At 39.3% G+C, this 14,358-nt stretch overlaps 1 protein-coding gene across 35 annotated transcripts in view; it reads right to left on the bottom strand.

The window, feature by feature from the left end:
* DLG2 (discs large MAGUK scaffold protein 2) overlaps window positions 1-14,358 on the bottom strand; it is a 2,352,634-nt gene that overhangs the window by 56,362 nt on the left and 2,281,914 nt on the right. For all 35 annotated transcript variants that reach the window (XM_045165939.1, XM_045165929.1, XM_045165926.1 and 32 more), the window contains one exon: window positions 14,039-14,114. In XM_045165939.1, the coding sequence (XP_045021874.1) occupies window positions 14,039-14,114 (76 nt within the window). The remainder of the gene's footprint in view (window positions 1-14,038; window positions 14,115-14,358) is intronic.

Below are 14,358 nucleotides of genomic sequence, written 5' to 3'. Positions count from 1 at the left end.
TTTTGTAAGAGCAAATAATAAAGTCATCATCGTAACAAATGCCTCCAGGATAAAAGTCTAGACCTAAGGGATATATTTGTAATTACTTGTATGTGTGTGCATGTGTGTGCTCAGTCATGTTTGACTCTTTGTGACCCCATGGACTGTAGCATGCCAGGCTACTCTGTTCATGGGATTTTCCAAGAAAGTATATTGGAGTGGGTTGCCATTTCCTCCTCCACGGGATCTTCTCAACCCAGAGATCGATTCTGTGTTTCCTGCATTGGCAGGCGTTTTCTTTATCACTGCGCCACCTGGGAAGACCTGTAATTATTTGGTACACGGAAAAAAATGCTTCATGAAGGATTTCTTAATCCCAGAGGAGCAGATTTATTACAACACCTTTTTGCTTTTAACCTGGCAATCAGTCTAAAGTTGGTTTCTTTTTTTTTCAAAAAAGTTTATTTTAGTGACAATTTTATTGAATCTGCCCTGGGTTGGTTTTCAGTTCAATTCAGTGGTTATTTCGGTATCATGCATAAACTGCTGATTTCTAACGGCACAATAGCAATTGTTTGTGCCAAAGATTTGTGTTGGAAGGGAAGGCTACTGTGTTGAGGTGGAGTGTAGGGAGATATTGGCTTGAAGCTGGGCCTAAAAGCATGTACACGAGTTAAATTTCTAGTCTGCATTCTCCCAAGTGCATGTTCCCTTCCACTGTCATCCTTGTGGACACAGTTACTTTGCATAATTTGCCTGTACCCCTTTCTCCACCAATCAGTAATTCATTTGGGATCCTCCACATGGTCATAAATGACATTTTCAACATTTTCTGCTAACCACTGTTGCCATCTGTGACCTTCTTTCAGTGTGAGCTCTCTGTGACCTAAGTCCTTCCAGCAACCTCCCCCAAGGTGCCCCGTGATTCTACCTTCTCCTCCCAGGTACCTACCACTCATCCCCCCAGCAATAAGTCAATGTCTTTATTCACAAACAAATCCTGTCACTATTCTGTCCAAATAGCCTTTAAGGGTGTCCCAGAGCCTGAAGAACAGCCTCCTTGAAATTTTTAAAGGAATGCCCTCTAATCTGGGGGTCCAATTACATTTCCAACTTTACTCCCCCACTGCTCCCCTGTCTGCAGTCTATGATCCAATCAAACATAGAGTACTTGTTGGTTGTCACATATCCTTCACTACTTTTCTTTTGCTTCTACTATTTCATAAATGTAAAAACTGCACTTATTCTGAAAGTGAAAGTCACTCGGTCGCGTCCGACTCTTTGCGACCCCATGGAATATAGTCCATGGAATTCTCCAGGCTAGAATACTGGAGTGGGTAGCCTTTCCCTTCTCCAAGGGATCTTCCCAAACCAGGGATTGAATCCAGGTCTCCTGCATTGCAGGTGGATTCTTTACCAGCTGAGCCACAAGGGAAGCCCAAGAATATTGGACCGGGTAGCCTATCCCTTCTCCAAGGGATCTTCCCAAACCAGGGATCAAATCCAGGTGTCCTACACTGCAGGTGGATTCTTTACCAACTGAGCTATGAAGGAAGCCCACACTTATTCTACAGTTGCTGAAATCTTACTCAGCATCCAAAATGCTACCTTTTCTTAGAACCATTTCTTAATTGTTTACACTCAGATTGGTCCTCCTTTCCCTCTGAACCTCCATTAAGGCTCTTTCCATCTCTTACTAAACTTTTTCACCGTATGCTATATTTTTGTGTGTGTGTGTGTCTGTGTTCTAGAAAGTAAGTTCTGGGATGGCAGAGGTGGGGCCCTACTTTACCTGTGTCCCCAACTCAGTGGTCAAAGCAGTTTCCTGTACATAAGGGATACTTAAAACCTATTTATTGAAATGAAGGAAATAACACTCAGATTAAGAGAACTTTTCTTTAAAAGCAAAAATAAGTTGTTCAGTTCTCCATGTACAAACTACAATAAAAACACGCAGGCTGTATCTTCTAATTCATATACCATTTCTCCCAACATATCACCCTCTTTATTCTCACTATTCACTACTTATTGGTTAAGTGTCATGAACTGTTTAAGCCTTAAATAAACCATATTCTCTGCCTTCAAGGAACCTGCAATCTACTTTCTAGATTTTATTATAGCCAAAAAATCAAAGTCTCAGAAGGAGAAGCTACTGGATCCAGATCACATAGCTAAGAACACAATCCAAGAGAGCCTAAGTTCAGTGACTATTTTTTAAATAAAAGGTCAAAGTAATTAGGTATTTTAAAATGAATATTAGGAACATACTAGAAGCTGCTATTGAAACTTTTCAGACATTACGTGATCTGCCATTAAGAAAAAGACTTTCTACCCACATATAAACACAGTATACAGTTGAAAAGAGACAAGATATATTATTTTTGCTTGCTGAGATTCTGGCTGTAATTACTATAGTGAGGATGTCAGATCATTGGACAGTAGCTTCCTCATCTTTATCTTTCAGTATTGATGTTTTAGTTTTTGGAGAGTTAAAAGGTTTTGCATGGTGAAACGTACAAGCTCTAAGATGTGACTCTGGGTTTTTAAAGAGTCAGGTTAAAGGAAACCTTGCAGTGAATTAGAATTGATTCATGAATACCCCTCCAAGTAGAAATGGTTTCGGGCCAAATTTTCAGAATTAATAGCAGGAAGAAAATTGAACAAAAGCTCAGTGTTTTCATCTGATGAAACTATACTCGTTATTTATATAACCACAAATTATACATCTCTTATTTATATTTCTTTAGCCTTAGCATCAATAATTAAATAGATAGAATTAGCTATGCTAATAACATCTAGAATTAGTTCATACATAAAAATGCTTTGGGGCTTCCCTGGTAGCTCAGCTGGCAAACAATCCGCCTGCAATGCAGGTGACCCCAGTTCGATTCCTGGGGTGGGAAGATCCGCTGGAGAAGGGATAGGCTACCCACTCCAGTATTCTTGGGCTAGCTGGTAAAGAATCCGCCTGCAATGCGGGAGACCTGGGTTCAGACACTGGGTTGGGAAGATCCCCTTGAGAAGGGAAAGTCTTTACCCATTTCAGTATTCTGGCCTGGAGAATTCCATGGATTGTATGTATAGTCCATGGAGTCGCTAAAAGCCAGACACAACGGAGTGACTTTTACTTTCACTAAAATGCCTTGAGGAATCAATTATTCTGTTCTGCTCATGTAATACGTCATCACACACGGCCCAATGCCGCCATTTACTAGCTCTGTGAGCTTGGGTAAGTTGTTTACCCTTTCTAAACTCCAGTTATCTCATCTGTGAGATGGGCATATTAAGAATTTTTCTATGGAGCAAATGAGCAATGCCTATAAAAAGAAACTGTAGAAGAACATAAGGCAGTCTATGGGTGTTCAGAGTAATTGGTGTTCTGAATAGAATGTGGCAGTTCTCCAATGCAACAAACACTGATCGGGTCTGTTCTAAAATTTTCCACAGGTAATTATACAATATGGTAGAGAACTCAGAAACAATCCTGATTTTCAGCCAGTGGCAGGGACAGGAGTGGAGGACAGTCTGCTGCCAACTCCACCTTTCTGCCCAATATAAAGTCAGCAAGCACACAGTCAAAAAACACCCCTGTGCCAACAGGTGTCGGGCAAGGTTGTGCCAACTCTCCCTTCCTTTCTGTACACAGCACGGTGTGTGTGTGCGTGGCCGGGAGGGAGACTGACTAATATTTCTAGGTACTTAACATATATTATTTCTTTTAAAATGATTTCCATTTTTATATATCTGGTGATTGAAGCTTAGATATATTACGATAACTCTGATAGAAATTGACTATTCTGTGTGATATCAAACCATTTCCCTACACCTGTGTATCTCAAATTTTAGCAAGTCTATGGAATTTTCCCGGGAGTTTGGTAAAAAGCAATTTTCCTGATCTCCATCCTTAGAGATTCTTTTTTTCCTCTTTCTTTTTTATTTTTTACATTTTGAAAGTATGATAACACATTTACACAAGACTTGGAAAATACAGAATAAAGTTACATATAGTTTCACTCTATTACAATTATTTTTTAAGTAGATAAACTAAGATTTTTAGTTGGAGTTTCAATATAAAACTCTCAAAAATTAACTGAATATACAGAGAAGTAGAAGGATATAGTAGACCTGAAAAGCACCATGAACCAATTCAACATAATTAAGATTTATACAATTTTCACACAACAATAGGATACAAATTCTATTCAAGTTCCTGTAGACTAGAAACTTCTATCCCTAGAGATTCTGAGTCCACAGGGCTGGGTTTGAGGTTTGGCATCCATTTTTAACTCTCAGCTCATGCTGATGTAGGTGCCCTAGGCTTTTTTTCTGCTAAATATTTTCTGGTCTCTTCTTTCCTTTCTGTTGCTACTCTGTGGTTCTAGTTCAGGCTGTCTCCATCTCACCCATTATTAAAATAGACTCCAACTGTCTAGCGTTGCCGCCTTTTGGAAATTTATTCCAAAATAAATTGAGTGACCTGCTAAAGTTCTAATCTAACCTTTCTAAAATCCTCCAAAGCCTTCCACTGCCCTCTGGGTTAGATCTGAGTCCTGACTTCCTCCTGGCCTTCCTGGCTGACACCTGTAACTTTGTGCTTAAGCTCCTGTATTTGTCACACAAAGCTTCTTTGGCTTCCCTGCACACAATGGGCTGCCTCCTGTCTTTAGATGCCTTCCCCTCAGCTTCCACGAGTTTTTCTATCCTTTTACACTAGATTCTATTGATCCTTCAAGGCTCAGTTGGGGCATTATCTCCACTGAGAACTTGCCTGAGCACTTCAAGAGAGGCTTAAGTATTCCAGATCTGAGTTCAAATAGTAGCTTGACCTCACTTCCCATTCAGAGCTTAGAAGATTCTATTTGTCATGTGCTTACATGTTTATCTCTGCAGAATATAGGGCTTCTCAGGTGGCTCAGTGGTATTCACGCCAAGGCAGTAGCCGAAGGAGATGCGGGTTCCATCCCTCGGTGGGGAAGGTCCCCTGGAGGAGGGCATGGCAACCCACTCCAGTATTTTTGCCTGGAAAATCCCATGGACAGAGGAGCCTGGCGGGCTACAATCCATGGGGTCGCAGTTGGGCATGACTGAGGCGACTGAGCACCTGCAGAATATTTTGATTCCTAAAGGCTAGAACCCTGTCCTACTCATGGTGTACTTTCATTGCCTAAATTGGTACGTGGCACCCAGTATAGCCTCAACAAATGTCTGTTAAACTAAAGCCTAAAACACTGAAAACTGAAATCATCAGAGAGGAGAAAGTGCCATGAGCAAGTGAATTTATTATATTTCAATTTACCATATTCCTTCCAACATTCCTGAAGTGAAAGTGTTAGCCTAATATAATCAGGCAGGGAAAATAACATTGGATTTCAAAGTATTTTGAAAGATTTACAACTTTTGTACCTTTTTCCTCCTGGGGATGAGGTTGATCAAACACATTCAAGAGTCAACATATACAAAACCAAAAAAAAAAAAAACAAAACAGTGTTTTAAAAATATAATTAAGGTAAAAGAACTGAACAAACTAAAACATATTGTAAAAATGAATATGCATACATGTGTAGTGGACAGATTTTATCAGTTGTAAAGTATACTAAATTTGGTAACATAAGGTTGTAGATTAACTTGGTTGGTTGAACAATGGTAGTTTTTGGAGCTAGGAGGGAGGTGACCCAAGAAATAAGCATATAAGGAACGTGATTTATTCTCCATCCCATTCCATACACTAGTAGTTTCCTCATTAATAACTTGACAAATAAATACCCTATGGGCAATAAGTAAAATGTGTATTTATTCACTAAAAAATGTTCGTTGAGTTCAGCTTTCAAGGTTGAGAGAGGGACCCTCCTTACATATATCAGAGAATGAAACTCAACTGTAGACCCCTCTGAGAGCCACCTGCAGAAAAGCCACTTGTGTATCTTTAATCAGAGAATCACATGGCTCTCAGTGGACATGGGAGCTCAAGGTCTGGACAAATGTGATGATCATATTCAAAGGAAAATGTAGGGAGTTGGCATCTCTTCCCAGACTGGGCTGGTCTGGTGAGATTGCAGAATTTCCTGGACACAATCCTGTTTTGGTTCTTTACATAAAAATGTTAGCCTGGTTAAACCACCCTGCATGCAGTACAGGGAAAGAATCAGAGGAGAAAGACCAGTGCCAGGAAGTCCAACCGGGAAGCTGACAGAGGGCCTGGAGGAGGAGAGTGATAATGAACAACTCGAGGGGCAGCCGTTACTGAGTCTATGAACTTTGAGGGGAAATGTTGCCTTCCCAAAAGGCAAGTATGAGGCGGTATGCTTCTCCTTTCACCCCACCTCTCTGAATCCCTAGGTCACTCTGGACATCTGAGCTCTTCCCTGGGCTCTGGCCATCCAAAAGCTAGCTCTATTAAGGAGTTTCCCCATTTTTCGAGGGTAGAAATGACTTTTCCCTTGAAACTCAAAATATCACTTTGAAGCTGCTACAAAAGCAACCCTCATAACTCATCCTGGTGAAACAAACATAATTCCTACATTGCTGACAAAACACTGTCAGGTCGCTTTTCTGATACACGATTTGATGGCAGGCTCTGCTACTAACTCTGTGTGCTCCAGAAAAATGATTCTTAGTTTCTTCATCTGTTAATGACATAGTAGGACCCAATGACTGTATGGAAATTTCCAAGAGGGTATGAAACAGAACTGAGACTTCTTAATGCCAGCTCCAGTTTGATTCAGGGAGATTGCCAGGATTCTGTCACCAATAGTTTGATCTTTGCCCCCACCCCTCTCTACCGAATATTTCGAACTATGATTCTGGAGAAGACTCTTGAGAGTCCCTTGGACTGCAAGGAGATCAAACCAGTCAATCCTTAAGGAAATCAACCCTAAATATTCATTGGAAGGACTCACTGGAAAAAGCTCTGATGCTGGGAAAGATTGAGGGCAGGAGAAGGGGCAACAGAGGAGAATATGGTTGGATGGCATCATCGACACAATGGCCATGAGCTTGAGCAAACTCTGGGACATAATGATGAACAGGGAAGCCTGGTGTGCTGCAGTCCATGGGGTCACAAAGAGTCAACAAGACTTAGAGACTGAGTAACAACAACAACCCATCTCTCCCAGTCAACATCCCCTCTGAAAAGGAGCTCAAGGCTTTAGAAAAGGACACAGAATATTAGGTCAGATGTCCAAGGATGATGGTCCTCTTCGATCTCTTCAGCCACACTCTTCTCCTTTCCTTTCTTCACTGTTTTAAATTCAGATTTTCAGAATCTCACACCCAGAATACTGCTTTAGTTATCTCAATATCTCCCACCGCTGGTCTCTCTCCCCTCCAATCTGTCTTTCCCATGGTTGACAGACTGATCTCTTGGAAACTTACTTTTGATCATTCACTTACCTTTCCTCTAAACAGGGTGGAAGGAGAAGCCAGTATGTGTCTGGTAGACATTGTGCTAGGGGCCCAAAGATGAGTAAGTTTGGAGGTCTGAGTGGGAGTGATGTTTGGGCAGCAATTCAGGTATATTAAGGGTGGAAAATCAGAGAAAACCCTAGGTTGGGTGTGGTCACAACCATTAAAATTCTTCACTGTCTACAGGATAAAGTGCAAGTTTCCTGGAAAATATAAGGCACTACAACTGACTTGAGTCACTCTGCAGTTCTGAGGCCTTTCATTCTTCACTAACTGCTTCTTGCAATGGAAGCAACCATGTTCTACTTCCTATGTGTCCTGTATCCTATTCCTACGCCACTGCCCATCCCTTGAAAATTTTACTAATCCTTCAAGGCTCCCCAATTCAAATTCCTTCAGCTTCCAAGCCAGAATCAAGTTCAGAGGAGCCTGAACTTCAGAGCAAGTTTCCCATACCCCCTGTTTGGTATGAATTACTTCCTCTCTGGGGGGACCCATTCTCTCCCCCAGTAGCTCTGCTCCTTTAGGGCAGCAACCTGACTAACTCATCTTGGTCCATGCCGCCCAGAAAGCTGCCTTTTATAGGCAACAATACCTTTGTTGTTGTTGTTTAGCTGCTGAGTCATGTCTGACTCATCGCAACTCCATGGACTGTAACCCGCCAGGCTCCTCTGTCCATGGGATTTCCCAGGCAAGAATACCGTGGTGGGTCGCCATTTCCTTCTCCAGGGGATCTTCCCAATCCAGGGAACAAACTCATATCTCCTGCATTGGCAGGCAGATTCTTTATCACTGAGCCACCTGGGAAGCCCATATAGGCACCTAATAAAGGTTTATTAAATAACTGAATAAACATGTTTTCTAAGACTTCATTTTACTCTGGTAGGCCACAACAGAGAAAAGTGTGCAGACTCCACGCTGCCTTCGGAAAAGTTCTCATACACAAAGATGCACTTCATCAAGAAATCAGCTTCCGCCTTTCAGAATTTAAGTTTTTGTCCAAATTAGTTTTTGACAAAGCTAAACCCAATTCCATTTATTTCTTCATTTTGCTTAAAATGCACAAGTGTGACATGGTCTTAATAAGGGAGAGAGTTATGCTATAGTAAATGGATTAAGGATTTTGGAATCAATTAGACATGAGTTCAGATTTATTCACCTCACCAAGCCTCAGTTTCTTCAAATCTATAAAGGGAATAAATGATGTCCCTTCAAGTTTTGCTGTGCTGATTAAGAGATATAGATGTAAGTTGTCTAGGTTTTTACAATGGTACTCCTACTATTGACACTTTGAATAACGAACATCTCTAACTTCTGTTTTGTACCTGCCAGTAGATAAAGGACTAGTCATTTATTTGTAGTCTATCTTATTTTAGAAAGGATTTACAATGCAAAGGGGACCCTTATAATTGCACATTGCTGATATTTAGTAAGAATGTTAATAATAATTCTTTTATATTCTTTCAGACATGTATTTTCCTTCCTTAAATTATTGAGATTTTAAAATAAAAATTAAACAAAACAGCATAAATCACTAAATACCACTGACTTTTCAATGGAAAAAGAGCTTGATTCTGAAGACTAAATGTCTCAGTAAATAATAGAATGGCTGATTAGAAAATTGATAAAAAGTTAGAACAGTGAAAGAAATTAAGGTGGTGATTAAGTTTTCACCAGAGGCTAGTTTGAACAGAGATGCATTAGAAATTTAACTGACATTCTCAGGAAAGCTTGGGTGCACTGAGATCTGGGGAACTGAGGTGGTTCTCAAGCAGATCTATTCAAACTGATGGCCACTTTGAGCCCGGTTATGGGTAGGCTGGAATTATCTGGATTACCGTCACAATGGTCCTCTTGTTTTTCCATGTGTAGACACAGACCTCATGAAGACACGTGGTATTTCTTTTGTAGCAAATGGGCATTTAGGAATGGAGAGCCTCAGATTTCCTCATGGATACTCTCCAAACTCAGTAAGCTTCAAAGCTCATAGCCAGACTTTTCACACAAACTTCCCAACCTTCCAGATCTTCCTGGTCAGCCCCACTAGCCAAAACTCCCACCACACCATCCTCACCATCCATCTGGAGTCTTTGATCTATAAGGTCTTACTCCAAAATGCCTACACTTTCCACCTTCATGTTCGTGCTATTTCCTATGTGTGGCAAACTCTTACTCAAACTTCAAAATCTCACTCAAATAGTACCTTCTCTTTGAAGCCTTCTCCCTTATCCAAGTCATAATTAGTAGCTCTCTCCTTCTTCTGACTTTCAAGAAAAGAAAGGATAGTATGAAGAAATGAGAAAGGCAAATGGTCTACTGTCAAAATAAATTGAATTTAAACCTGACTTTTGTACCTACTGTGTGATCTTAGGTAAATTAGTTAATCTTTCTGAGGCACAATCTCCTGGTATTTAAAATAGAGATTGATTCACTAAATTTGGGCTTCCCAGGTGGCAATAGTGGTAAAGAATCTACCTGCTAAATGCAGGAGAAGCAAGAGACAGGAGTTTGAGCTCTGGGTTGGGAAGATCCCCTGGAGGAGGAAGCGGCAACCCACTCCAGTATTCTTGCCTGGAAAATCCCATGGACAGAGGAGCCTGGTGGGCTACAGTCCATGGGCCTGCAAAGAGTCGGAAACAACTAAGCGACTGAGCGTTTGCGCACACACACACACACACACACACACACACACACACACAGGGATCATCAGTGATATTGTGTTGCCATTGTTTGCTTGCTTATATATCTTTTCTGTGAGCTCTAAAGTAGGAAAGACTTTGTCTTTTTAATCATCTGGCTGCCCCATGAGGCACCTAGCCTAGTACCTAATGTTTTGTAGAACTCAATTTTCAAACATTAATGAATGTTTAATTATTCATTCATAATTCCTATATTCATAATTCCTCAATTCATAATTGAAGAAAAGTAACTCAAGCACTCTAAGTTCTTCTTTTATGAAGTGCTCTCTAGTCATTCTCACATCCATGAAGTTGAATCCCCATAGCTCTTGTACACACTATTAATAAGGCTCTTGTCACAGCCCATTTTACACATACTAATTGATTCTAAGATCCTCCAGGGCAGTGGCCACAGCTTTCACTCTGTTTAAAAAACTTTTTTAAAAAATGCTTTGGCCACACCGTATGGCATGTGGGATCTTAGTTAGCCCACCAGGTATCAAACACATGCCTCTTGCATTGGAAGCGTGGAGTCCCAATCACTGGACTACCAGAGAAGTCCCCTTGGCTTTCACTCTGAATCCCCAACAATTCACAATGTTCTGTCGATACCAACTAATGATAATGTTACATAAATATCCCATCCTCTTTCTCATTTCAAATAGTTTTCCTTTTCAGTTTATGCTGCATTTACCCCTGGGTCTCAAGAGACTGAGGCCTCTGTAATAATGACTAATTTCTGTAGTTTTTGTCCAAGGCTCAAAGTGAATGGCATCTCCTGACTTTCTTAACTCTCCACTGGAGAGTGGGTCTGTCCGTTCTTCAGTCTTAATTGTCCTGTCTTTCTCTTACTGTCCTTTATGTTCTACATCAGGATGAGAATCTTCTCATTGATGTACTATTTTTGTGGGGACTTGGAAAACTGTGGTTTATTGTTTCTTAATTAATAGGCTCATGGAGAATTACTGCTGGAAGGCACCTTAAAAATCACTGAATCCAGGGATCTCAAGCAGAGAACAATTCCCAATAGTGTGTTAGGTGCTGAGATCATATATGGCCTTAGAATCATTTTCAACACATTTTCTAGTTAGAGACATCAATTCATCAGTGTATATAGGAGGTGAAACTTCTTTGACATCCCTGATATAGTTCAAAGCCGCTACTTCGCTAATGAGGTCCAAAGAGCAGTGATGACTCAGTAATAAACTGACACCAGACCTCAGGTACCTGATTCTCATGACTTTCAGTTTCCCTTTCCACGTGATCACTGCTTCTCCTTCAATAGCCACTCAAGTCCTAAGATTTATATTCTATTAATTGGCTCGTACCTAATCGTATTCAACAGTATGATTAAAAAAACACAACACACAAGTTTTGTCCTTATTAAAAAGGCATCTGTGCTCTCACTGATGTTATAAGCTCTTAAGGGGAAGGGCCTGTGCTATCTTTGTATCTTTCACGAGTTCTAATCCTGTGTCTGGCACATGGTAGGTATTCAATGAAAATTCTTTGATATATACCCAACTATATATATGAAACAAACAGGAAATCTATCCTAAAATTCTCACCAAGAATCACTGAAAAATCTTACCCCTTTGTATGGAGACCGTATTTGTTTGAAAGATTTCCATGCATGATGACATATTCCCTCACTATTTTTTAGAGTGACATCATGTTTAAATAAATTCCATTTCACCAGAATGTATTAGGGGAATGAAAATCATTATGTCAATGACTGGGCTGCCCAGTGAAACTTCTGCTTAAAAATACAAAGGGCAGTGTTGTGGTTTAGGGCTCAAAAGTCCTGAGAAATGATAGCTTTTCTTTTTGCTTTCATGGTGACAAATGTTGACCTAAATTTGTGGTTCTGCATGATGCTCACAAGTCAAAAATGTTAGGACAGCAAAGTAAAGGAAAGGATATGAAGAGAAAGAGAATGGAAAAGCAGAAAGTGGGGAAAGGTATTTTACAATACAGCAATACGATTCTTGTATTATCACTTAAAAATAGATTAACAAAAACTTTACAACCCACAACTTACATCATACAACAGGAAAGATTAAATGCTTTCCCCTTAAGGACAGGAATAGAACAGTTTGCTACTTTCATACAAACTATACAGGAAGTTCTAGCCAAGGCAATCAGTTATGATAAAGAAATAAAAGTCACCTAGATTGAAAAAAAAGAAGTAAAACTCTCTTTTTACATATAATATGACCTTGTAGATAGAAAATCCTGAGGAATCCACCAAAAAGCTATTACAATTAATAAATGGGTTCAGCAAGGTAGCAAGGTATAAGGTTGATATACACAATAATTACATTTCTATATACTTGCAATGAACTATCAAAAAATAAAACTAAGAAAACAATTCATGTGCAAAAGAATGAAATTACAATCCTACTTCATATCATACACAATAACTGATGCAAAATGGATCAACCTAAATGTAACAGCTAAAAGTATAAAACTCAAAAGAAAATATGGACATCTTCATGGCCTTGGTTTTTTAGATATAATACCAAAGAAAGTAGCAAAAGAAAAAATAGGTAAATTGAACTCTATCAAAATCAAAAAATTTTGTGCACCAAAAGACATTCTGAAGACAGACAACTCATAGAATGGGAGAAAATATTTGGAAAATGTATAGTTAATAAGAGATTAATATTTGGAATATACAAAGAACTTCTACAGCTCAGCAACAACAAAGGAATGCCATTTTAAAAATGAGCAAAGGACCCGAAAAGACACTTCTCCAAAGAAGATATACAACTGGTCAATAAGCACATGAAAAGATGTTTAATACCAGTGGTAATTAGGGAAATAAAAAATCACAACCACAATGAGATACCACTTCAGATCAAACAGGAGGACTATAAGCAGAAAGACGTATAATAACAAGTGCTGGCAAGGATGGAGAGAAACTGGAACCCTCAAACACTGACGGTGAGAATGCGGAATGTTATAGTCGCCTTGGAAACAGTCTGGCAGTTCCCCAGAATGTTAAACACAGAGTTATCATATGACCCAGGAATTCCACTCCTAAGTACATGCCCAATGGAAGAAAGAGTATATTTCTATATAAAAATCCATACACAAATGTTGATAGCAGCATTATTCATAATTGCCCCTGAGTGGAAACAACACAAATTTCCACCAACTGCTTCATGGATACATTTAGATGGGTATAAGCATACAATGGAATATTGTTGGGCAATGAAAAGAAAAGAAGTGCTTATATATGCTACAACATAGAGGCACTTTGAGAACCTTATGTAAAGTGAAAGAAGCAGTCACAAAAGACCACACAGTATGTAATGCCACCTGTATGAACTATACAGAACAGGTGAACCTATGGAGACAGAGTAGATTAGTGGTCCCCTAGGGCTAGGTCAGAGGGCCGGGGAGAGGGAAGTGGCTGCTGCCGGATTTCTTTATGGGGTGATGAAATATTCTACAGTTGACTGTGCTGATGGTTGCACAACCCTAAATTTCATTTGTTAATTTTCTTCTTTTCTATGTCTGTCACAACAATCCACGTATTCACTTAGATGATCCATCTGTATATTTCCATGACCACTGTCCTGATTTATAATGTGTAAAGGATTAGATACATCTTATGATGAGCAGGCATCTTTTATAGAATCTAGCCTTTGAAAATGTTTTTTTTTTTTTAAAGAAAAAAGTTAGAGAAATAAAAATACCCAAACTATCTTTTTTCTTCTTCACTACAGTCATTATATCACCTTTATAATACATCATTTCTGCTGATCACTAGCAGCTTTACCCCCAATATTTAGTATATTTATTATAGATCTATTTCATCAGAAATCACGTCATGGCTTTTAGCAAAACATTTTTAACAGTGATCTACTGTCTTGTAGCTCCATAATCTGTCTGTTACTGAAAGCTTACATGCTAATTTTAGTTAAATCCATGGCAACCTAGAGAACTTAATGTTTCAATTATTTTGTACCTACCCCTTTTGAATCAATCACTCCAGGTTTTGCATTAAACTTCACTGTCTTCAATCGGGCACGTTCCTTTCTTTCCACCCTAAGGAAAATGGAAAATAAAGAGTGTATCACATGGCAAGGCATTTATGATTTTAAATTCCTTATCCAATGAAGAATACCTCTTCTTCTTATCCTTCAGATAAAATAAAATGTTTTAAAATATTTCTGTTTCTTTGTTAGTATAAAAAGTCTTGGTATAACATCTCTAAGCTGCTAACACATCTGTTGCAATTTTTGTGTTACATGTACTGAATCGTCACATATTTGGAAGGAATAAAAACCTA

This window comes from Bubalus bubalis, chromosome 5 (assembly GCF_019923935.1).
Source record: "Bubalus bubalis isolate 160015118507 breed Murrah chromosome 5, NDDB_SH_1, whole genome shotgun sequence".
In the NCBI taxonomy this organism is placed as follows: Eukaryota; Metazoa; Chordata; class Mammalia; order Artiodactyla; family Bovidae; genus Bubalus; species Bubalus bubalis.
Note: the sequence above shows the minus strand (reverse complement) of the source record. Positions and strands in the feature narration are given on the sequence as shown.